We start from the raw sequence: 25240 nt of genomic DNA, 5'->3' as shown, positions 1-25240 counted from the left end.
CCATGATGCAGGAATATTAAGTAAATAAGCTAGTTTGGTCTCTTTCCAGCCTACGTGTGTAAGAAAATGACTGACCTTTCATTCTAATGGAAAATACTGTATGCCACTCAGTGGTAAAAGGCCAATAGCCAAGCTTCTAATCTGGCAATTTGGTCAGCTTTCCAGAAAGGTAATAAAGGAACTTCTGCTTTATTTGTCCTCTGAAAATGTTTGAATTCCTCTCTCATTTTTTTCCTCTCATTTTAGGCATGTAAATTTTACAGTTCCCAGTGGTACGTCGTAAACTACAAATACGAACGATATGCGGGGGACATTCGACATTTGCCACCGTAAGAGACTTTCATAATTCCCCGTTTCCACCGTTCAATTATTGTACGTCTCTGCTTGACTATCGATGATTTAATATCTGTTGCAGTATCCTTGCCCAAGGGAGATGTGTCTGGTCTGTGTTTCTTGTGCTTCCAGAGGCATATGGAGGCTTAGATGGGATGGAAACCAGCAGTAAGGGAAACAAGAAATTCATGGTACCTGGAGTGCATTTTCCTGTCACCCCTCCTCTTTGTATGCTGTTTTCCTTTACGTTTTTGATCAATCAATCTATCAGTAGTATGTATTGAGCTCTTGTGGTGTGCAGAGCACTGTACTAAGCACTTGAGAGAATCCAATAGAGTTAGTACACATGATTAGACTGTGAGCCCATCAATGGGCAGGGATTGTCTCCATCTGTTGCCGAATTGCACCTTCCAAGCGCTTAGTACAGTGCTCTGCACCTAGTAAGCGCTCAATAAATACTATTGAATGAATGAATGATCCCTACCCTCAAGGAGCTTGGGGTGGAGTTACACACTAAAATAAGTTAAAGGGAGGGGGAAGCAACAGAGCTTAAATATGTGTTGATATCTGTCCTGCCTGTTTGCAAAGATTAGAATATAGGAGACAGATGCAGAAGGCTCTTCTCTGTTTGTGGCTCTTAGGGTACGGGGAGAAAGAAGATTTATATCTCTGAGGATTCTGCCATCTTAATATGGAGGCATCAAAAACCTCCAAACCATGAATTTCCAAGGCTCGATGAGGCGTAATGGTTTACTGTGGCTATGCTATCACAGTCCTTCTAAGAGGTCTCTAGTCCCTGGGTGCAGAAATAAGCATGTGGAAGATGTGGTTAAAGGGAAAGTGAATGTCCTGAGTGTTTTTCAAAACAAGTCAAACCTGATTGGTGGCACTCTATTGTCAACAGCCAGAGGAAGTTATCCCACCTCACAGTTATATGCGTCTCACGGAGGAGATCAAGGGAAAGAAACGTTTAGTGTTCCCAAGCACGACATGCTACAGGATGGAGTCAGAAAGGGAAGTAGCGGCTGTTTCTGAAGGAAGGTCTACTGCACACTAACTCCACAGTGGGACTCCTTCATTTGGCAGTCATCTGTGTGAAAACTTTGCAGGCGAAAACGGATCCTCATATGCCTTCTAACTGAAGGGCCTCTGAACTGAGGCTAAGTGGGGGGGGGGCAGCACCCCACCATCCCTTCCTCAGTGAGCATGTAATAAGTGCTCTGCACACAGTAAGCGCTCAATAAATACGATTGAATGAATGAGCCTGTAGTAATCGCGACCCCCAGTTCGCTTCCCTGAAGACAGAAGAGCGGGCTTTTATAGGGCTGCAGAGAGACCCTTGTACAGGGCCTTATTTGGAGGAAAAGCTTGGCTCATCTGAGAAGTGTCACCCACACAAAGGTCATGGATTCGAATCCCAGCTCTGTCAGCTGTGTGACTGTGGGCAAATCACTTCACTTCTCAGGGCCTCAGTTACCTCATCTGTAAAATGGGGATTAACTGTGAGCGTCACGTAGGACAACCTGATTACCCCATATCTACCTCAGCGCTTAGAAAAGTGCTCTGCACATAGTAAGCGCTTAACAAATACCAACATTATTTTTATTATTATGTGTGGCTAAGGCAGACCAGAACTGTTCCTAGGTCAGGCATCCCAAAGACTATGCACTGATAATCAAGATGATTAGTACAAGCTGGCAGTGATTCAGATGCATTGGGAGTGAGCGAGGGTATGAAAACCAACTAATATCCCTCCAAAACAGTTTCAAACAAGAGGAAAGGGGCAAATGAAGCTAGATCTCGCCTCCGTGGTGTGTAGCAGCTACTAGAAGCTGATGTCAGAGTCCTGGGCTTAGCAACATTGAACCCAGGCTAAAGCTGGGCCTCTTAGTCTTAGAAGTCCTTGGTATATCTACAGCCAAATCATTTTCACCAAGCCCAATTTTGAGCCTCCGGTACCCAATGCTCCTCACGGAATCAGTTCTTGTCCTCTGAAGAGACTGTCATGCAATGAACTGAGAAGATATGAAAATAGAGTTTATTTTATAGATATGAAAATAGAGAAATATCCTAAATGTATCCCCATGGTGCGCGATCTGTTTTTGTTTACCAAAAACAGGAATAAAGAGAAATAGTCCCCTAAAGAGATATTAGGATTTCTCTACAAGGATTTCCTTGTAGAAAGAAATGATTTTAAAATCCCTAATCTTTAAGGATATCTTGATGTACCCCAGAGTCCAAATGGCTTGGGGAAGAAGTGAGAGCCAGGCTCTAAATTAATATCCAGAGCTCCCAAGACAAGTCAATAGCATTTTGAGGGAACTTCTGCAAAAGTAACTCTTTGCAGGCTGCCGAGACAGTCCTACCTTGCATCTCTAAAGGTTCCAATATTGAAAAAATGGTACATTTCTTACATTACTTCATTAGCATGCCCGAGGTCCCACATTATGTCTTCCAAGTTGCAAGTTAATTTCCAGAAAGAAAGAACTTTTGAAACTTTTCTTCATATGCCACTGATCATTTTTCTTTTTCATATAACCGTGTATACTTATTTTCACTTCGTGTTCAAAGAGTACACAGAGGTAAACCCAAATCAGCACTGGATTCCCCCTGCAGTATTTGGAACTCATTTTCTTTTTATTTTTTTCAGTCAAGTTCTGTCATTCGATTTTGTCACATGTTTCTAGATTGATAGTTGCATGCAAAGTATTTTTCACTAGAGAAAGACTTCCCCTTTCTGAAAATAGTCCTCTACTGGGAAGTGATTGCAATTTAGGAACAGAGTATTTGCAGCAGACAGATTGAAAGTGAACTCATACAGAAGTATTGAGTTGTCCCTTCTTTTCTTGGTTATATAAATGCATTCCTTCTCCAAGACGGCTATCTGCTCTTCCAATCCACTAAATCTGTCTACGTCTCCACACCCCATTTCCTTTCCTTAAATGGGAATGAAGTTATCATCATCAATTTAATTTATCAGCGGCAAAGCAAAAGAAAAAACATTTTCACTTTTCAGGGGAATCCGCCTGCTTGACTAAAAGAAGAAGAAACTTCAGGCCCTCGGTAATCATGGGGAATTTTGAATCTTTATAGGGTGAGAAGAGAAGATTAGTAAAATGAAGAGATGAGTGGAAGTAACTGAAGCAGATTTTTTTTTCAGTTTGTGCTGGGGCTACACCCAAACGGAGTCGAAGAAAATAGCTAGAGGAAGCAAAACGTTCAGAGAAGAAGAAAAGCTTTAGAGGTTTCTATTTCGGTATTCATTCAGAAAAACATCAAATAGAAATTATAGTAATATAACCAATTAAAACCATCAATTTGCTTGATACGTATTAAGGAATTGCTGAACTTTATGCATGGAAAAGTTCAACTCAGATGAACAATGAGCACCTTCAGGAGACTGATAACATAGGGAGAGGAAACAAAATGTCCAGGACAATCGGAAGTTAAAAAACATAGGCCTTTCATATGAATATTAGTGTTCGATTCTTTTCATACTTGTGTGTTCAGGAGTGCCCGCCCACTGATTTAAATTGCCCTTATTGTCAATTTCTCATAGACACGTAAAGATGATTGGTAAATCAAATTTTGGAAAAGTATATGTGTCTTATATTGTTATATTGTACTCTCCCCAAGCACTTAGTACGGTGCTCTGCGCACAGTAAGTGCTCAGCAAATACGATTGCCTGACAATTCTTCGTTTATCAAATTTCTTGCATTCAGACTTTGGTAGTCTGGGGTCTGAAAACTAAAAACGTATTCAGAAGAAAAGACTGGAAGGTTTCTTGTTTAGCCCTAACTCATTCATTCATTCAGTAGTATTAATTGAGCGCTTACTATGTGCAGAGCACTGTATTAAGCGCTTGGAATGGACAAGTCGGCAACAGATAGAGACAATCCCTGCCCTTTGACGGGCTTACGGTCTAATCGGGGGAGACGGGCAGACAGGAACAATGGCAATAAATAGAGTCAAGGGGAAGAACATCTCATAAAAACATTGGCAACTAAATAGAATCAGGGTGATGTACATCTCATTAAACAAAATAAACAAAATAGAACCCTTATCTATTGATAGGAACAACAAAAATCAGCAAAATGATTTAAGCTCTCAAAACACAGGGGTTATATAAATGTAAAGTGGTATTATCTAAGATGAGGTAAAAGTCACTCTGTACTTGCACAGAGTCTCTGCCCATCAGAGGTTGGGGCAGGGGCGGTTTGCAATGTACTTTATGGCCACAGAAACATAACTAGCAGGTAAAAGAGAAAGCAATTGGCATGAAGCAGCGTGGCTCAGTGGCAAGAGCCCGGGCTTGGGAGTCAGAGGTCATGGGTTCGAATCCCCCCTCTGCCACTTGTCAGCCGCGTGACTGTGGGGAAGTCACTTCACTTCTCTGTGCCTCAGTGACCTCATCTGTAAAATGGGGATTAAGACTGTGAACCTCACGTGGGACAACCTGATGACCCTGTATCTACCCCAGCGCTTAGTACAGTGCTCTTCACATAGTAAACGCTCAGTAATTACGATTGAATGACTGAATGAACTTAACTTCTCTGTGCCTCAGTTAACTCATCTGTAGAATGGGGATCAAGACTGTAAACCAATGTGGGACACAGACTATGTCCAACCTAATGTGCTTGTATTCAACTCGGCACGTAGTGAGTGCTTAACAAATATCTCATATTTATATACAACATTAGTTAAATTCTTTCAAAATACATTATCAACCTTAATCTTTGCTCTCTTTCATAAAGTAGCCAAGGGACACCAATCCTACTTTATGGAGGAGGAAGTCGAAATATATAGGCCAATTGACTCCTCCAGTGTTATCTAACAAGTTTAATTGAAAAGACAGATTACAATCATGGGAGTGAAGGGAATGCTTTGTCATGGATAAGAAACTGGTTAAAAGATAAGAAAGGAAGAGGAGGGATAGATAATCACTTTTTGGGATATAGAGTGTATATAATAGGGGTTTCTCAGAGCTCTGTGCTGGGACTGGTCGTTTGTAAAGCTTAATTGTCTGACTGTTTTGATTCCTTGGATTAAGGAATAAAGACTACGCTCATCACATTTTCAGGGATGACGACACTTGAGAAGTCATTTTAGAAGGGATTTATGCATGGGGAAGAGAGCAAGTGAAAAGTAGTCAGGTGACAAGACCTTGAGATTCCCCTTTGAACAGAAGAAAATGGGGAAGAACACTGGCCTTTATTTATTAATTATTTATGGTATTTGTTTCACGCTTATTTTGTTCCAGGCACTGGGATAGATACAAGCTGAACGGGTTGGACACGGTCCATGTCCCACATAGGGTTCACGGTTTGAATGCCCATTTGAGACAACTGAGACACAGAGAAGTAAAGTGACTCAGCAACAGATAGGGACAATCCCTGCCCAACAACGGGCTTAAGTGACTTGACCAAGGTCACTCAGCGGACAACTGGCAGATCAGGGATTAGAACCCAGTCCTTCTGACTCCCAGGCCCATGCTCGATTCACTAAGCCACACTGATTCTGTGCAAAGAGTCCTAGTTTTTTCATCTTGCCTGGGATATTAATTAAAATGTCAGGATGTATTCAATATTCAAACTATCTCCTAGTCTGTATTTGCACTTTAATTTATCTGGGTAATTCAAATGACAATTATGTACCCTAGCCTTAAACAGATACTTTAGGAAGGAGTTTTATTTTCTGCCTAAAGCCTTCACTGACTATATACTTTGTTTAAGTATTGGAAAACTGTTTTGACGTGAGGCCACTCATAGGCTTTTGAAGCATGGAGAAGGTCGACATCAGGGTGAGAGCATTCAGGGGGCAGGGGCTACGTGGGAGGGATGATTTAAACCATAGCAATGCAACCGATTCCATCCGTAGTGGCCCATACCTAGCTCCAAACCACCTGAGACACAGTCAGTCAGTCACTCAATTGCATTTATTGAGTTCTTACTGTGTGCAGAGCACTGTACTAAGCACTTTAGAGAGCACAGCATAACAACAGAAACCTCCATGTGGCCTACTGGAAAGAGCACAGACCTGGGAGTCAGTGGACATGGGTTCTAATCCCTGGTCTGCCCCTTGCCTGCTATATGACCTTGGGCAAGTCACTTAACTGCTCCGTGCCCAAGATTCTTCATCTGTAAAATGGAAATTTAATACTTTTTTTTTTTTACTCTCTCCAACCTGATTATCTTATAACTACTCCAGCATTTTCTACAGTACTTGCCACACAACAGTAAGTGCTTAACAATACACTCTGACCAATTAAAATTGCTACATGTAGGGGGTTGCTAACTAGCTCATCCACACCAGATTAGGCCCATTCTTTGTGGACATTTGTGTCCTGAGACTGCATCTTATTGTTCAAGTCAGCTTGAAGAAAGTGAATTTTGCAGTCTAGGCAAATTCATGATGGCTTGCCCCCGGGGATTTGCTAGCAAAATGTTCAATGCAGAAAGCTTGAGGATTGTAAAGACTATAGGAACTACATTATTACAACCGTAAGGTCGTTTGACAATGTGTTAATAAGGAGATTTAATTAGGGCAGCAGCACAACCTAGTGGCCTGAGCCCAAGTTGGAAAGCAGGAACTTCAGATTTAGAACTCCGATTCACTTGTTTGTTGTATAGTCTAACCTTGAATTTGCCCTCCCTTTGTTTCAGCTTATTCATCCATAAAATGAAGAAAAGATGCCTAAGGATCTATTTAATTACCCTTTCACTTGCCCTGCTCTGCCTGTAACTGAGCTAAAAGTATTAGTACTAGACCTTTTTTTTTTTTTTTTTTTGCCCCTGAGGGTTTGACTGAGTTTGAGGCCTGTGGTCCTTGGAGAAGTGAGAAAACAAAATGTAGATGCTCAATAAAAGTCAACAATCAACTGCAAGAGAACAGACGGTTTAATTAGGAAAAAAAGTTTAATATTAGAAAAATATTATCCAGCCTCTAGTACCATCAAACAAACTGTGAAGCATGAGAAAGCACTTGTCCCTTTCCTTCTTTGCTCCCTGACCGCCATCTTCAACTCTTCGCTCTCCCATGGCTTTTTTCCTACTGCTTTTAAACACGCTCACGTCTCCCCATCCTAAAAAATCCCCCCCCCGGCCGCCTTTTGACCCTACTGCTCCCTCCCATTTCCCTCCTACCATTCCTCTCCAAATTCCTTTACCGAGTCGTCTGCGCCGCTCTCTCGAGTTCCTCTCTTCCACTTCTCTCCTTGACCGCCTCCAATCTAGTTCCCATCCCCTTCACTCCACAGAAACCGCCCTCTCAAAGGTCACAAGTGATCTCCATCTGGCCAAATCCCAAGACCTCTACTCCATTCCAACCCTCCTTGACCTCTCAGCTGCCTTTAACATTGACGACCACCCCTTCTCCCAGAGACATTATCCAACCTTGGCTTCACTGACACTGTTCCTCTTCTGGTTCTCTTCCTAACTCTCTGGCTGCTCATTCTCAGTCTCTTTTGCAGGCTCCTCCTCTGCCTCCCACCCCTCAAAGTTTAGTTCTGGGTCCCCTTCTATTCTCCACCTCCACCCACTCCCTTGGAGAGCTCATTCGCTCCCATGGCTTCAACTCCCCCCTCTACGAGGATGATCCCCAAATTTACATCTCCAGCCCTGATCTCTCTTCCTATCGTCAGACTCATATTTCCTCCAGCCTTCAAGACATCTCTACTTGGATGCCCCCCCGATTAGACCGTAAGCCCGTCAAACGGCAGGGACCGTCTCTATCTGTTGCCGACTTGTTCGTTCCAAGTGCTTAGTACAGTGCTCTGCACATAGTAAGCGCTCAATAAATACTATCGAATGAATGAATGAATGAACCTCAAACTTAGCATGTCCAAATCAGAAGCCCTTATCTTCCTAACCAAATCCTATCCTTTCCCCTGAATTTCCCATCTCTATAGACAGTACCACCTTCTCCTGGGGAAGCAGCGTGGCTCAGTGGAAAGAGCCTGGGCTTCGGAGTCAGAGGTCATGGGTTCGACTCCCGGCTCTGCCACTTGTCAGCTGTGTGACTGTGGGCAAGTCACTTAACTTCTCTGTGCCTCAGTTACCTCATCTGTAAAATGGGGATTAAGACCGTGAGCCTCACGTGGGACAACCTGATAACCGTGTATCTCCCCCAGCGCTTAGAACAGTGCTCTGCACCTAGTGAGCGCTTAACAAATACCAGTATTATTATTCTACCCTGTCTCACAGCACATAACCTAGGCATTATTCTCAACTTACTTCTCTTATTTTACCCATATATTCCGTCTATCACTAAATCCTGTCAGTTTCAACCTTCACAAAATCGCTAAAAATCCTCCTTTTCCTCTTCATCCAAACTGCTACATTTATCCAAGCACTTAGTCTATCCCACCTTGATTACTGCATCAGCCTCTTCTCTGACCTCCCTGCCTCCTGTCTCTCCCCACTCCGGTCCATAATTCATTCTGCTGCCTGGATCATTTTTCTGCGAAATAGTTCAGTCCATGTTTCTCCACTCATGGAGAGCATCCAGTGGTTCCCCTTCCACCTCATCAAACAGGAATTCCTTTCCATCAGCTTCAAAGCGCTAAATCACCTTGCCTCCTCCTACCTTACCTTGCTGCTCTCCTACTACAACTCAGCCCACACACTTTGCTCCTCTGGGGCTAATCTACTCACTGTATCTTGATCTCATCTATCTCATTGGTGATCTCTCACCCCTCTCCTGCCTCTGGCCTGGAACATCCTCCCTTTTCATATCTGACAGACAATGACTCTCCCCACCTTCAAAGCCTGAATGAAGGTACATCTCTTCCAAGAGACCTTCCCTACCTAAGTCCTCATTTCCTCTTTTCCCACTCCCTTCTCTGCCACCTTTGACCTTGGATGTGCTCTCTTTATTCACCCCTCCTTTGGCCGCACAGCACTTACGTACGTACCCAGAATGTATTTATTGATGTTAATGTGTGCTTCCCCTTCTAGACTGTAAGCTTCCTGTGGGCAGGGAATGTGTCTACCAACTTGATTATATTGTACTCTCCCAAGTAGTTAGTATAGTGATCTGAACATGGTAAACGCTCAGTAAATAGAGTTGCTTGATTGATTGAGACGCAGTGGAAAGAGTACGGCCTGGGAGTCAGAGGATCTGGGTTCTAATGCCGGCTGCGCCATGTACCTACTGTGTGTCCTCACAACTTCTCTGTGCTTCAGTTATGTCAACTGCAAAACTGGGATTCAATATCTGTTCTCCCTCCTACTTAGACTGTGAGCCCAAGTGGGACTTGATCTACCCCGGCATTTAGTGCAGTGCTTGGCACATAGTGAGAACTTAACAAATACCACAATTATTATTATCATTACTACTGTTATTAAACAACTAACCCAACTTGCACTATCCAGCAATAGCATTCCAGTATTTAAGGATTTTTAAAGATCTCAAAAAATGGCCATCTAATTGTTAACTAAATGATGGCGTCATGCTAAAAGTGCCTCAAATGATGAAACCGAATTCATACGACTTAATTTTTTCAAATTTCAGAACAGATTTCAGGCCAGAAAAACTTCCTTCACATTCCTTTGAAATAGACCATGAAGATGTTGACAAAGATGAGGTAAGTGGGGTGTTTTGTTTTGGGTTTGGGGGGAGGTTTTTTGCCTTACCAACTGAGACATTTAGCGTTAGGATAATTGGCAGCCACCCAAAGTCTTTATAATCTTAACAGTTTTGCAGGTAACGAAATAACGTGTTTTACTAGATATTGCCACCAAATGAAAAATAATTATTAAGATCGCTTGTTTATTTAAAGAGAAAAATGATGGTCAAGTCAAGAGTACTCTCATATTCATTCATTCAATCGTATTTATTGAGCACTTACTGTGTGCAGAGCACTGTACTAAGTGTTTGGAAAGTACAATTCAGCAACAAAGAGAGACAAACCCTGCCCACAGAGGGCTCACATTCTAGAGGTGGGGGAGAAAGAGATCAAAACCAGTGAACAGGCATCAATAGCATTGCACATAGTAAGCGCTTAACAAATTCCAACATTATTATTATTATTATTAATATAAATAAATGGAATTTTAGATAGATGTACACATAAAAACAAGTAAACAGGCATTAATATAAATAAATAGATAGGTACATATATACACAAGCACTGTGGGGCGGGGAGAGATGGTAGAACAAAGAAAGTGAGTCGGGGAGAGCCGAGGGGAGGAGGAGCTGAGGAAAGGTTCTAATGATGCCTTTTTTACAGGATACGACTTCCCACTCATCCTCAAAAGGAGGTGGAGGAGCAGGAGGAGGAACTGGAGTTTTCAAGTCTGGCTGGCTTTATAAGGGGAATTTTAACAGCACCATCAACAATAGCATCACTGTTCGGGTAAGAAGACAGCAGGATTCATCTTTGCTTCCCTTGTGCTCTGCGCTTCCCCACCTTGAGTCACATTACAGGAAATGCACAGTTGCATTCTCTTGTTTATTGCCATATAATCGTTTATTCATTAAAATATTATACTAAACAGCGTGGCTCAGTGGAAAGAGCACGGGCTTTGGAGTCAGGACTCATGAGTTCGAATCCCAGCTCTGCCACTTGTCGGCTGTGTGACTGTGGGCGAGTCACTTCACTTCTCTGTGCCTCAGTTCCCTCATCTGTAAAATGGGGATTAAGACTGTGAGCCCCACGTGGGACAACCTGATTCCCCTATGTCTACCCCAGCGCTTAGAACAGTGCTCGGCACATAGTAAGCGCTTAACAAAAACCAACATTATTATTATTAAACTGCAGTGTCCCCTAAGGCCCTGTTGAAAGTCTTCTGTGTTGATGAATTACATGACTCACAGAAACAATTGGAACCATATTCTTTTATCTTCTTTTGCTATAGTCTTTCAAAAAACGCTATTTCCAGCTAACTCAGTTGCCGGACAACTCCTACATTATGAATTTCTACAAAGATGAGAAAATCTCCAAAGAACCCAAAGGCTGCATATTTTTGGATTCTTGTACAGGCGTCGTGCAGGTGAGTAAAATGCTTCATCTCGAGATCTCTTATTGGAAAAAAGGACCACATTTCTCCTGCTTTTTTTTTCTTTAGTCCTGTTTGACTACTCTCTTTTGCTTCTTAAAGATCATTCATTAGCACATGCCTCCCAACGATCCTTAGTGACAGTTCAGGTTGCTGCTTTATCGGCTTTTGAGTTTGGATTTTTCAAATGATCTCCTCGGGATAGATAGGCCTAAAGCTTCCCTAAAGACTTGAATTTAGGAAGTAACGTGCTACAGAGCATGCTTAGCTAGGAAGTGAATCATAGGGGCTGTAGCCTGATTGAATCTGTGCTTGAAATTGGGCTCAGGTATTCTGGAACTTTAGTTAACACTTTTTATCATGTCTACTCTTTTGAATGCCAGAAATATCTAAATTAATTCAAGTGAAATAACAAGAGGGGATCATGAGAAGCAGCATGGCCTAGTGGAAAGGTCATGGGCCTGGGAGTCAGAGGACCTGGGTTCCGTTCCCTACTTCGCCATGTACCTGCTGTGTGACCTTGTGTGAGTCACTTGACTTCTCTGTTCCCGTTACCTCATCTGTAAAATGGGGATTCAAAACTTGTTCTCCCTCTTCTGTAGACCATGAGCCCCATTTGGGACAGAGAATGCATCTGACCTCATTGACCTATAGACAAGCAGTGTGGCTCAGTGGAAAGAGCCCGGGCTTGGGAGTCAGAGGTCATGGCTTCTAATTCCGACTCTGCCGCTTGTCAGCTGTGCGACCATAGGCAAGTCACTTCACTTCTCTGTCCCTCAGTTACCTCATCTGCAAAATGGGGATTAAGACTGTGAGCATCACGTGGGACAACCTGATTACCCTGGATCTACCCCAGGGCTCAGAACAGTGCTCTGCACATAATAAGCGCTTAACAAATACCAACATTATCATTATTACCCCAGCGCTTAGTACAACGCTTTGCACAAAGTAAGCATTTAGCAAATACCATTATTGTTACTGTTATTATTATTGTTAGGCCATTATAGAGCCGATAGTCTGAATGATTATTACGATCGAGATACTTTATTTACAATACAACATTATCCACATTAACATGGAAACTGTTGATTTACTGAAGACTGATGGAATCTCTGGTTCCCTTAATCTGTGAAGAACAGAGGTGGTGTCCTGTGGTCTCGTTTGTTTTATGGTATTTGATATGCACTTATTATGTGTCAAGCACGCCCTAGGCACTGGGGTAGATACGAGATATTCAGATTGGGCAAAATCCCTGTCTCCCACAGGGCTCATCAGCTATATCGGAGGAAGGAGGATTTAATCCCCATTTTACAGATGAGTTATAATAATAATAATAATGTTGGTATTTGTTAAGCGCTTACTATGTGCCGAGCACTGTTCTAAGCGCTGGGATAGACATAGGGGAATCAGGTTGTCCCACGTGGGGCTCACAGTCTTAATCCCCATTTTACAGATGAGGGAACTGAGGCACGGAGAAGTTAAGTGACTTGCCCACAGTCACACAGCCGACAAGTGGCAGAGCTGGGATTCGAACTCATGAGCCCTGACTCCAAAGCCCGTGCTCTTTCCACTGAGCCACGCTGCTTCTCCTGAGGCACTGAGAAGTTAAGTGACTTACTGAAGGTCACACAGCCAAGTGGCAGAACTGGGATGAGAACTCAGGTCCTCTGACCCACGAGTCCATGTTCTTTCCACTAGGCCACACTGCTTCTCTAAATAGAAGCCAACATGGCACAACCCCACCTGGGGGCTTGTTAGGGAAGCAGCGTGGCTCAGCGGAAAGAGCCCGGGCTTGGGAGTCAGAGGTCATGGGTTCGAATGCCGACTCTGCCACTTGTCAGCTGTGTGACTGTGTGGGCAACTCACTTCCCTGGGCCTCAGTTCCCTCATCTGTAAAATGGGGATGAAGACTGTGAGCCTCACGTGGGACAATCTGATTACCCTGTACCTCCCCCAGCGCTTAGAACAGTGCTCTACACATAGCAAGGGCTTCACAAATACCAACATTATTATTATTTTTATTATTCTCACCACACTTCAATCAAATAAATGCAGAGTATCTACTGTTTCCCAACACCACCTGTTGTTTGATGAGCCCTGTGAGGATCTATTCTGGCAACCAGAAGAAGAAGAATGGTAGTAATATAGGAATGCTGACTGGGAGAGCGTGGTCACCTGCGTTTGCTCCAGGAACCTGAACCCCCAGAGAGACTCCCGTCTTCACAGTGAGGGAACAACAAAGTGGATGGTGGAGGGAAAGTATGGACGATTGATCCTTCCGTGGACATAGCCCATCTTTCTATTGTTCACTTGAGCACTGCATTGAGTCCTAGTCGGAGACAAAGCAAAAACTGTCCTCTGTGAGATCTCTTTTTTTATTTAGGAATTAAGGAGTTTCAGTAACATGAGGCTTCAAATCTGTGTCTGTCCTTAAGACTCCTACTAGCACTCATTCCCTTTCTTCTTTGTGCCTGCTCTAGACACACCATGTTGGCATTTTTACCCATGACCCTTGACAGGCCATACGACTTTTAGTGAGGAGAATGTAGTTGATCCCTCCTGCATCAAAGAAGTGTCAGAGGTGACGTTTGTTCTAGACTTCCCTATTTTGAACATCACCTCTCCAGAAACACAAGCCTGATGAAAACACAGATTTGCCTTCAGAGAGCATCATAGAGAAGTACTATGGCCTAACGGAAAGTGCACAAGCCCTGAAGTCAGAGGACCTGAGTTCTAATTCTAGCTCTGCCGTTTGTCTGTTGTGTGACGTTGGGCAAATCATTTAACTTCTCTGTGCCTCATTTAACTCATCTGTAAAATGAGGATTAAGACTGTGAGCCCTATATAGGAAAGGAATTGTGTCCTACACAGTTGTCCTGTATCTAATGTTAGTGCACCGTACTTTATTTCACTCTGATACTTTGTAACCCTGGCATTACCGTTTCAAAGGTGGAGAAAGCGAAATACAAATAAGCTTGTCTGAGGTAATGGAAAGGTTGGAGAAGAGCTTGCACTAAAACCCAGAAACCTTGATTCCTTCTCTGTGCCTCTCTTTTTAAAGCCCTTCTGAAGGAAAATGCACATTATTTTAAATTTGCCAAGTAACGCATGTGGGCAATAATAAATACGTAAAGTATTTATTAAGTGCCTACTGAATGCAAAGCACTATACTCACCACTGGCGAAAAATACACAGGTGACAATTTGACACAATCCCAGGCCCCATATAGGCTCACAATCTAAGAATAAAATGAGAAGTGAGGATTGGCAGCAACATATAAAGAAGAAATAATACCATCACAGGTACAATATACAAAATGAGGACAGTGATAAATGCAAGAGCAGTAAGGTATCATGGAAAATTTTCAGGCACCTAGAAGTTCAGTGACTATAAAAGCCACAGCCATGGTGTTTTCAAAACTGGGGAGGCCTTACATGGCTGAAGTTTCCTTCTTCTTCCCTGACTGGAGCAGGAACCTACTGGATTTTCAGTGGCCTGGTGACCTTCCTCTCACGTGACAGGACCCGGAGTCTCCCTGGTTCTGGGGAACCCAATGTGAACTGAGTTGCTAAACTCAAAATTTCAGGGCTCTCTGAGTCTCCTCAGCTAAAGCCGAGAATTTTGAGCTCCTTCAGGGGAGCGGTCGTGTGTTTTTCCTGAACACCAAGACAATACATTCCTCGTGGTTGGCAGTCAATAAGTAGAAATGATGCTGATGAAATTACTAATGTTTCTGATGAACTGGGGTATGGTTTTGTTTTAACTACACAATAGGCCATCAACACTCTCCTAAATATACAGATATTTGCCTTGAGGTCATTTCATTTAGTATTAACCAGTCTCGGCCCTGAAATTAAAGCATTTTTTCCACAAGAACAAAAACGTGCAAACAGCATGTGAGAAAATGGACTTGTATATTGAGGAGTGTTTTTTAATGTGACTTGGTCAACTTGTTAGTCGAAAGGAATGTAAATTGCCTTGAACGAAATGTCTACTGATGGCAGAAAAGGACACATTAAAGACAGTGATGATATTCCAACAGATTGAGAACAACAACAAATATCAGTTTTTTGGCACTCAGTATATTAAGAGAAAGTAGTCAATATTCTTAAATATGGCACAAATCCAGATCAAGATTGACCAGGAACCTAGTTTGAGTTGAGGGCTTTATTTTGAAAAGCAGTGCTGTGAGTGTGAATTTGGGGCATGTTTGTCAAATCCTTATTTCCTAGAAAAGTGATGACAGTTTGTGAGCCCTGAAGTTTATAACTCCATGATGACTCTTAACCATAAGGTGGCATATGTGATAAAATATCACAGGGCAAATAGACTACTTCTCTCAGTCTGGTTCCAGGAACTGTGTTCAAGCCAAGAAGTATATAAATAAAACCAAAGACACCAATCTGTCTTTCTGGACATTTAGGGTGCCCCACTTCTTCTTTTTCAAGGACGTGCACCATTACTCCCCTTTTAACCCCTCCAAAATGAGGCAGTAAAGGGTTGTTTTATGAGAGGATAGAGATGGAACTGGGATTTTAACTCAACATTTATGGATGTTTCTATTTCCATTCTGATGAATGAAGATAATGAAGATAAGTCACATTCCCATGATTCTTTACTTGACCGGGGATAAACTCTTTTGGAAGAATGAACCTACAGACTTTGAGTTAAGGTGTCCACAGTTTTCCAACTCTAGATAATGTCTGGTTTGGCATTTTTTTAAAAGCTGAAATTCCTCCAGAAGGTAACGATGCCTAACCTTAAAGAAGGAAATTAATTGTTTCAGAGCAATTCAATAGGAGTGAAAAATAATTATGTATTTGTACAGATAGAAAATGTCCCTATGAAATGGGTAATAAAGAACTTAATGGAGAGAAGAGAGAATTCCTTTTGTCAGCCTCAGAAGAAACTATTTGGCCTTAGCTTTTAAGAAAATATCCACCAGCTGAAAATCGACAGCCCCATTTTCCAGACAGTGAGCTGGAAAGCATAAATGTCCTTTTTCCATATGTAGGATGTTTGTTCTGGCAAATGATATGATTTTTTTTTGTATAAAGTTTCCTAGTGTTCCATTAAATTATTTAACATCTTAAAGGAAAGAAAGAGCAAAGAAACTACATTATATTCATGAAGCAGACAATGCATATACTTTTTCTTAATGATTCTGCTCTCGCATAGAAAATTAGAATGGATTTCAATCCACATTTGTTTATAAAAATAGACTACTGAGACCTTTAACTTAATTATTAAATAAACTTTACTTCTCTACTGCTGTTAAAAGCCTACTGCTGGCGGAAAGAATCGTTGGTGCTGGATGACAAATCATTAAGATCCAAACTAAAGGACCAGGTGCTCTTCAGACCCCTGGAGTTTTTATAATCCATTTGAGAAATTATTTAAATTTTGATAATCCATTGTTTGATGATCCATGTTTTAAATTATTTGGTTTTTTGACACTTCATTTTCAGCGACATCTTACGTATACATACTGGACAAATAATTGAAACAAAGCAACTGAAGATTGTGCACTAAGAATATTTCATTCAAAAGATGAAAAATCAAAACCAAAAGAATCACCAAGTCTTTTCTCCCCAAAATGCATTGGCAACATCACTAGGATCAGGGTTAAAATTAGATCATAATTTAGGATTAGAGAGAAGATTTAGAAGGTTAAGTTTAAGATTTCATATTATCTGACTGAAACCTGACATGGTGTTGACAGTGCTTGATGGCTGGAGGAGCCAGTGCTTAAATCTTTCAGTTGCTGAAGTGAAGGTGGCTGGTTAAAATATCATGGTCCTGGTGAAAGCTGATCCATAACCTTTCGTTGATCAGTTTTATTACCAGTCGCATAAACTCCTACTGAGTCGAGAGAGAGAGAGTGTGTGTGCGCGTGCATCATGGCCTAGTGGATCGAGCACGGGCCTGGGAGTCAGAAGGACCTGGGTTCTAATCCCGGCTCTGCCACTTGTCTGCTGTGAGCCTTGGGCAAGTCACTTCATTTCTCTGTGCACGATACCCCTTAGGTAGAATGGGGACAAAGCCTGTGAGCCCCATATGGAGCATGGACTGCGCCCAACCCATTTAGCATACCCAAGCACTTAGAGCAGTGCTTGACACTTAGTAAGAGCTTAATAAATACCATCATTCATCTGTTGAAATATAAAGAATTCTGGAATCGTTAAATTTGAAACTGACTCCAAAGTATGATACGTTAAATTAAACAAAACAGCCTTGATATTGCTATTGCATTACATGTCATTAGGTTTGCTTCCTGCAAGCGTGATCCATGGTTGAATAGAGCTATAGAATGCACTTACTCTGTGCCAAGCATTATAGTCAATGCTGGGGTAGATTCAAGGTAATCGTATCATATAATCAGATTCAACAATCAGGCCAAGTCGGGCCCAGGACAAAGATCCAAGAGGATCAGCTTAAGACCTTTACTTGGCTCTGGTCAGTGGAAACTAGAATACCATCAGCCAGATTCCTCCTCCTCTCCCATTCCCTGAATGGTCTGCTCTCCTAACTGGAAACATGTTTAGAAGCTAGTGGCCAGAGAGGAGTGGAATTGGAAGGGTTCCGATGACTTAGCCCTGGGGCATCACAGACAAACGCCGAGGAGCTCCCCTACAGTGATCATTTGTCCATTGGTTAGAGACCCAATCATCGGGTTCAAATATTTTACCAAACTCAATTTGCCATAATTGCTCTGACAAAATTATTAGCCTGCTAGCATAAAAAGGATTTACTACCAATGTGTTGTTACAACTCAACGAGGAAGAACTGAAAAAATTAGGTTGAGGTAATGCATCTGCCTGGGGGCTTGGCTCCCGACTGATCCGGGACAATGACTTTGTCAGTTTTGGGGTTTTGTGTTTGTCTTTAAATGGCATTTGTTAAGCCTTATTATGTGCCAGGTACTGTACTAAGCTCTGGGATAAGATACAAACTAATCAGGTTGGACACAGTCCCTGTCCCACGTGGGGCTCACAGCCTTAATCTCCATTTTAAAGATGAGGTAACTGAGGCACCGAGAAGTGAAGTGACTTGCCCAAGGTCACAAATAGGGTAAATTGTGAAGCCGGGATTAGAACCCAGGTCCTTCTTAGTCCAAGGTGTGTGCTGTACCCATTAGGCCTGCTGCTTCTCAGTCAACCGCTGTGTGGAGATTCCAATACCATGGCACAGTGGATAGAGCACGGGCCTGGGAGTCAGAAGGTCATTCAATATTCAATAGTATTTATTGAGCGCTTACTATGTGCAGAGCACTGTACTAAGCGCTTGGAATGTACAAATCGGTAACAGATAGAGACAGTCCCTGCCCTCTGACGGACTTACAGTCTAATCGGGGGAGACGGACAGACAAGAACAAGCTCTGCCACTTGTCTTCTGTGTGACCTTGGGCAAGTTACTTAACTTCTCTGTGCCTCATCTCTAAAATGGGGATTGAGACTGTGAGTCCCATGTGGGACAGTTACTATGTCCAATCCAATTTGTTGTATCCACCCCAGCGCTTAGTAGAGTGCCTGGCACATAGGAAGCGCTTAGCAAATATCAGAATCATTATTATTATAATACCTCTGTCCTGCAGCACTGAGCCTACTGCAAATCTGCCTGAAACTGTGGATGTTCTGGAGGCTGTTCTCAGACGCTCAGGGGTAACATACGATGGCCAGGGCAAGAAGCAGCATGGTGTAGTGGATTAAGCATGGGCCTGGGAGTCAGAAGGTCATGGTTTCTCATCCCAGCTCTGCCACTTGTCTGCTGTGCGGCCTTAGGCAAGTCACTTCACTTCTCTGTACCACAGTTCCCTCATCTGCAAAATGGGGATTAAGACTATGAGCTCTATGTGGGACAGGGACTGTGTCCATCCCAATTTGTCTGTATCCACCCCAGCAGTTAGTAAAGTGCTTGGCACATAGTAAGTGCTTAACAAATATTATTATTAAGTAATTAACTAAGAGCCCGCACAGAAGTCACCAACATTTGTAGACAACCAGGGTAATTGAGTAGGTGTGCTAAAATCCCGTTGTCCTTAGTACAGTGAATTTCACACAGTAGGCATAAAATAAATAGTTTTACTCTGCTACTCCTAGGATTCTATAGATAATACTGTTGGTATTTGTTAAGCGCTTACTATGTGCGGAGCGCTGTTCTAAGTGTTGTGGTAGATACAGGGTGATCAGGTTGTCCCACGTGAGGCTCTCAGTTAATCCCCATTTTACAGATGAGGTAACTGAGGCCCAGAGAAGTGAAGTGACTTGCCCACAGTCACACAGCTGACAAGTGGCAGAGCCGGGATTCGAACCCATAGATAGGTTTAGGTGTGGAGCTACGGGGACAAGGTATCAGAAATATGTTTTCTCTATCAGAGGCAATCATGCTAAAGTTGGCTCAATGCTTCCAATTAGATTTGGCCTATAAAGGTTTGATGTAAAATAAATATCACACCACAAAATTATTTTTTTAAAAAGCTGTCCGGTGCAGACTTGGTGGTGCCTCCGAGATAACACAGATCATGCCTGAACAGAACAAACCCAGTGCTTCATGGAGAACGAAAGAGGGCCCAGTGTTCAAGTGATTATGCAAATTTACACCGTAACCTCGTAATGACTTTGACAGGGTGGCACTATTATCGTCATTAAGGACGATGAACTGCCGTACTGATTACAATACTGTGGCTGCACATTCAGTCGTGACAAGTTCGTATGAAAAAATGGCCTCTGACTCTAATACCGTAGGCGTGTTCGACGTTGTAACTTCTGGGATGTTTCACATTTCAAATTTAGGTATTTTTGCTTTCCTAATTGAGTGGCCAAACTGGAGATGCTAGGACTGAGGCGCAATAATTCCTCCCCAAAACTAAGGAAGCCTAACAGCATGAGAAGCAGCACGGCCTAGTGGAAAGAGTATGGACCTGGGAGTCAGAAGGACCTGAGGACTAATCCGGCTCCACCGCTTGTCTGCTCTGTGACCTTGGGCTAGTCACGTAACTTCTCTGTGCCTCAGTTACCTCATCTTTTAAACGGGGATTAAGACCGTGAACCATATGTGGGATTTGGACTGTGTCCAACCTGATTATCTTGTAGTCATCCCAGCATTTAATAGAGTGACGGGCATATAATAAGCGCTTGACAACTACCATAAAAACAACTAACAAACCCATTAATGTCCAACACAGTCAATCAGTAGTATTGATTGAGCACCTCGGAGCACAAGTGATTTGGGGAGTACGATAGAATTACCGTATTGATTCTTGCCCTCACAGAGTTTACAGCCTAGTGAAGGATCAATCGGTCAATCGATGGTATTTATTGAGTGCTTACTCTGTACAGAGCATGGTACTGAGTGCTAGGAAAAGTACAATGCAACGGAATTGGTAGATATGTTCCCTGCCCACAATGAGCAAACAGTCTAGAGGAGGACAGACAAATATGCATCTAAGTTCTTTAGGGCTCAGGATGGGTACAGATAATAATAATAATAATGTTGGTATTTGTTAAGCGCTTACTACATGCCGAGCACTGTTCTAAGCGCTGGGGTAGATACAGGGTAATCAGGTTGTCCCTCGTGAGGCTCACAGTTAATCTCCATTTTACAGATGAGGTAACTGAGGCACAGAGAAGTGAAGTGACTCGCCCACGGTCACACAGCTGACAAGTGGCAGAGCCGGGAGTCGAACCCATGACCTCTGACTCCGAAGCCCAGGCTCTTTCCACTGAGCCACGCTGCTTCCCAAGTGAAGCAAGTGATCCAAGTGAACAGATCCAAGTGAATAGAAGATTCAGAAGGGAGAGAGGGAGTTGGGGAAAAGAGGGCTTAATCAGGGATGCCCTCCTAGAGGAGAAGTGACCTTACTAAGGCTTTGAAGGTGGGGAGAGTAGTGGTCTGGCATATATGGAGGGGAAGGGTGTTCCAGGCAGAGGGAGGATGTGGGAAAGGTATCGATGGGTGAGATAGATGAGTGACCAAGCTGGAACTAGAGGAGCAAAGTGTGGGAGCTGGACTGTAGAAGGAAACAGACAACCAAATAATAATAATAATAATGTTGGTATTTGTTAAGCGCTTACTACGTGCAGAGCACTGTTCTAAGCGCTGGGGTAGATACAGGGTAATCAGGTTGTCCCACGTGAGGCTCCCAGTTAATCCCCATTTTACAGATGAGGTAACTGAGGCACAGAGAAATGAAGTGACTTGCCCACAGTCACACAGCTGACAAATGGCAGAGCCGGCAGTGGAACCCATGACCTCTGACTCTGAAGCCCAGGCTCTTTCCACTGAGCCTAAATACCACGATGGGTGGAAGTAATATATGAAAATTAAGAGCTCTGGGGGTGTTGTGAGTATTTCACTGTTGAGGTGGAAAGGAAATGTTGAGTGGCAGTTGGAGGAGTACAAAATGGAGTGATAAGAAACTGGAGAAGGCCTCATGGAGGAGGTGACTTCAGAAGGACTTTGAAAATGGAGAAAATGGTCATCTGTTGGATGTGAAATGGGAGTGAGTTTCAGGCAGAAGGAAGGGCCTGAACATCAGGTTGGCAGTGGGAAAGATGAATGAGGCACAGTCTTTAGGTTGAGGTGAAAATGTCAAAAATGGAATTGGAAGAAAAGATTTGGAGACAGCAGGTCTATACAACCAATTTGAGGAGTGTGAACAAGAATGAGAGGAGGGACAGTAACTAGATGGTTTAGTGTGGTCAGGATAGGGTATACAGTAGCACGTTTGAGAGCAGAAAGGAACCATCGGAGAGTGAGCAGTTGAAAATGGAGGTCAGGGAGAGAAGCCTGGGAGCAAGTGTTTTTTACAAGGCAAAAAGGGATGTGGTCAGAGGTGAAAATGAGGATATAGATTTTGAATGTCAGTGAGAGATCTCTTTTTAAGAGATGGTGATGAAAGATGTGAAAGTGAGTGTGGATGGGAAGGTGGGGAGGTGCGGGAGAGATTTTGGGAAGCTCGTGATGGATGGTTTCAACTTTGTCAGCAAAATAGTTGTTAATTCCATCAGTGGCAAAATAGGGAGGTGAGAACATTGGGGATTTAAGTGGAAACTTGAAAGTCTGGATTAGTTGGTGGGGGAAGAGGGTGGGGGAATCGATGGAGAGGATGTAGTGTTGATAAGCAGAAAAAAGAGTAGAGTTACAGCTGGTAAAGAGGAATTCAAAGGGACCAAAGTAGGCAAGGTGCCTGGATTTCTACCAACAGCATTCCTTGAGTGACGTAGTGGAGCAAGTGGTGACTCAGGGCTGGGGATATGTGGTATGAGATCAACCGACAGAGAAGGGCATGAAGGAGTTGACTTTTAATCGGGAGGGTGGAACTGAGGGCATGGATTTGTGCATCAGGAGAGAGGAATTGAGTAGGGAGTCACAAGATCACAGTAGAAGAAAGTTCCCAATATAACATGGTAGGTTTCCAAATTGCTGGGTTGAGCCCACACAGCCAAGTTATTTTTGCTGAACGTTTGCACCCCTCTGGGTGCTACCGAAGACCACCTGCTCGACAGCTACTTCCCAGGACTGCTTAGGGCTCCGCACTTTATTCTCTGTACCCTCAGCCTGCTTGAACTCTAGGATTTGTTCTGAGGCTTCCCAGAGTGACAGAATTGAAACTAGGAAAACCCAAAATATTGGCTAACAGGAAGCCAGGAGAATGGATATAGAATAGTCATCCCTGAACTGTGGATTCCTAGCAGTCTGAGATGGTTTCAGTGTAGTCCTGTTTGATGACAAGAAAATAAAATAAGCAGAGTCTCAAGGTCCCTTTCGACTTTCTGATTGAATGATTCTATATAGAATGGAATTTTTTCTTCTTCTTCCTGAATGCACTTTTGCAGTGCGCTGGTAATTTCATCCCTTTGTACTCTTCCTTTGAGGAGAAAATTTCTTTGAAAGTTCAAAGTACAGTGAACTTTTTTTCTGTTGTTTCCATTGTCTTCCTGATAAATGTCAAGATGTGTGATTAACGTTAAATAGGTGTTACACAGCCATTCATTTGAGGGCAATGATTTTTTTTCTTAGAAATTTTCATGTCTTACTTTTAAGGGGGGAAAAGACTTTGAGTTTCTCCCTTACAATAGTAATAATTGTAAGCAGTTAACTAAGTGTCAAGCACTGTTCTAAACGCTGAGGTAGACACAAGTTCATCAGACCAGACACAGTCCCTGCCCTACACGGGGCTCGCAGTTTAAATACGGAAATGATTAGGAATTGAATCTCCATTTCACAGAAGAGGAAATTGAGGCACTGAGAAGTGAAGTGAGTCTTTTTGAATGGTATTTCAAAGTGCTTACTATGTGCTTGGCACTTTACTAAACTCTGGTTTAGATACAAGTGAATCAGGTTGAACTCAGTCCCTGACCCGCATAGGGCTCACAGTCTTAATCCCTGAAGTCACACAGCAGACGTGTAACAGACACGGGATTAGAAACCAGGTCCTCTGACTCCTAGGCCTGTGCTCTTTCCACTAAGCCATGCTACTCACTAATTAATTGCATTAATACCTCAACAATTCTATTTTCTAACATTGAACATCATCCCTAAAGATAGTAATTGAGTCCTTTGTGAACATCCTGGATTTTGTATATGTGTACGAGGATTTTGCATATCAGCCCTGTGCAAACCATTCCTGAATTTAGAATAAGGGGTAGCGTTTCCCTTCAGAAGACTGGCAGTGTACTAAAAACCTGTTCTCGGTCTGCATATTGACAATTAGACTCATTTTTTTTCCTTGTTCTCTGTGCCATTATCATCTAAATTATAGACAATACGACAGAAAATTGCTGACATCTTAATCTTCTAAATAGAAACTTCATCAGGTTACAGTTCATTTTGATGATCCCAAAGTAGAGAAAATGTAACTTCATCAGGATAAAAGGAGTTTCTTTGTGAGAGGATTACGGACTTTTTGTTTCATGATCAATATACGGATGATCCGTAGACATATTTTAGGGGAATAGACAGATTGGCAGTCCACATACAATTAGCTTTCTGCGAGAATATAATTTATCTTATGGTTTCAAAAAGTGTAAATAAAAAGCAGTAACTTTATTCCTAAATCATGTAAGTACTGAATATTCTTAATTTAAAATGTACTTTCCATTTTTGATTCATTTTTCATCTGTGTCAACTATAACAGTATTATTTGGGACTCTCCATTAGTTTATTATAGAGTTAGATGGGCCTGTTTAATTTTTTTTCTTTTAAATTACTCTCATTTTTATCTCATCTTTAGTACAATCTGAACAAAGCCTATGTCATTCAAAGATTTAACAGTATCAAAGATAATCAAGTTATAGGCATTACTTTTAATCTCATTGTCTTTTTTTCACTTTAGCCTGTATATGAAATATCAAGTGGCTAGACAGGATCACAAATAGTGATGTCCTGCAACAGAGTCATGACTCTCTGATGTCGGCATTCATCCTAAGGCATAGGGCTCAATAGATGTAATTGAAGAAATGCTTTGAAAATGAAATGAAGCAAAACCTCAAGTGAGGTGGCATAACCGTAGACATTTTGAAAAGAACAATGGATTCAGATAAACCTGGCATAAAGCAATTAGAAATGAAGTGAATGCTTTGGAACAGAGGCTTTTGAAAATTTAGGCCACCAATCAGGAAAAATGAAATGAAATGAAAAAGCAGAGGTCCAAAGGCTTGTAGGTAACAAAAGCACAGTGCCGATGTGAAAGTTTTAGGTGTATACTCATTGATTCATTGGCCTTAGCAACCAAACTCAGGGATTTAAGAAATGTCTGCTACCTCCCTTCCCCATCATCTCCCTTTATGGTTCGAGTTCATTTACCAAAAACGTTTAGCTCCTCAAGCCAGGATCCATATCTTTTGAGAATTCTAGGGGTTTTTTTGTATTTTTCAGTTATGTAAGAGCATTGTAGGATAGTTGCAAA

The 25240-nt window shown here is 42.3% G+C and overlaps 1 protein-coding gene across 1 annotated transcript in view; it reads left to right on the top strand.

Moving 5' to 3' along the window:
- DOCK10 (dedicator of cytokinesis 10) overlaps window positions 1–25240 on the top strand; it is a 242564-nt gene that overhangs the window by 106677 nt on the left and 110647 nt on the right. Inside the window, 4 exon segments of the mRNA XM_029069082.2 lie at window positions 247–329; window positions 9845–9917; window positions 10563–10688; window positions 11191–11325. Coding sequence (XP_028924915.1) covers window positions 247–329; window positions 9845–9917; window positions 10563–10688; window positions 11191–11325 — 417 coding nt within the window.

The sequence above is a fragment of the Ornithorhynchus anatinus genome, chromosome 7 (assembly GCF_004115215.2).
Source record: "Ornithorhynchus anatinus isolate Pmale09 chromosome 7, mOrnAna1.pri.v4, whole genome shotgun sequence".
Lineage (NCBI taxonomy): Eukaryota > Metazoa > Chordata > Mammalia > Monotremata > Ornithorhynchidae > Ornithorhynchus > Ornithorhynchus anatinus.
The sequence above is the reverse complement of the archived record's forward strand: the minus strand, read 5'-3'. Positions and strand labels throughout refer to the sequence as shown.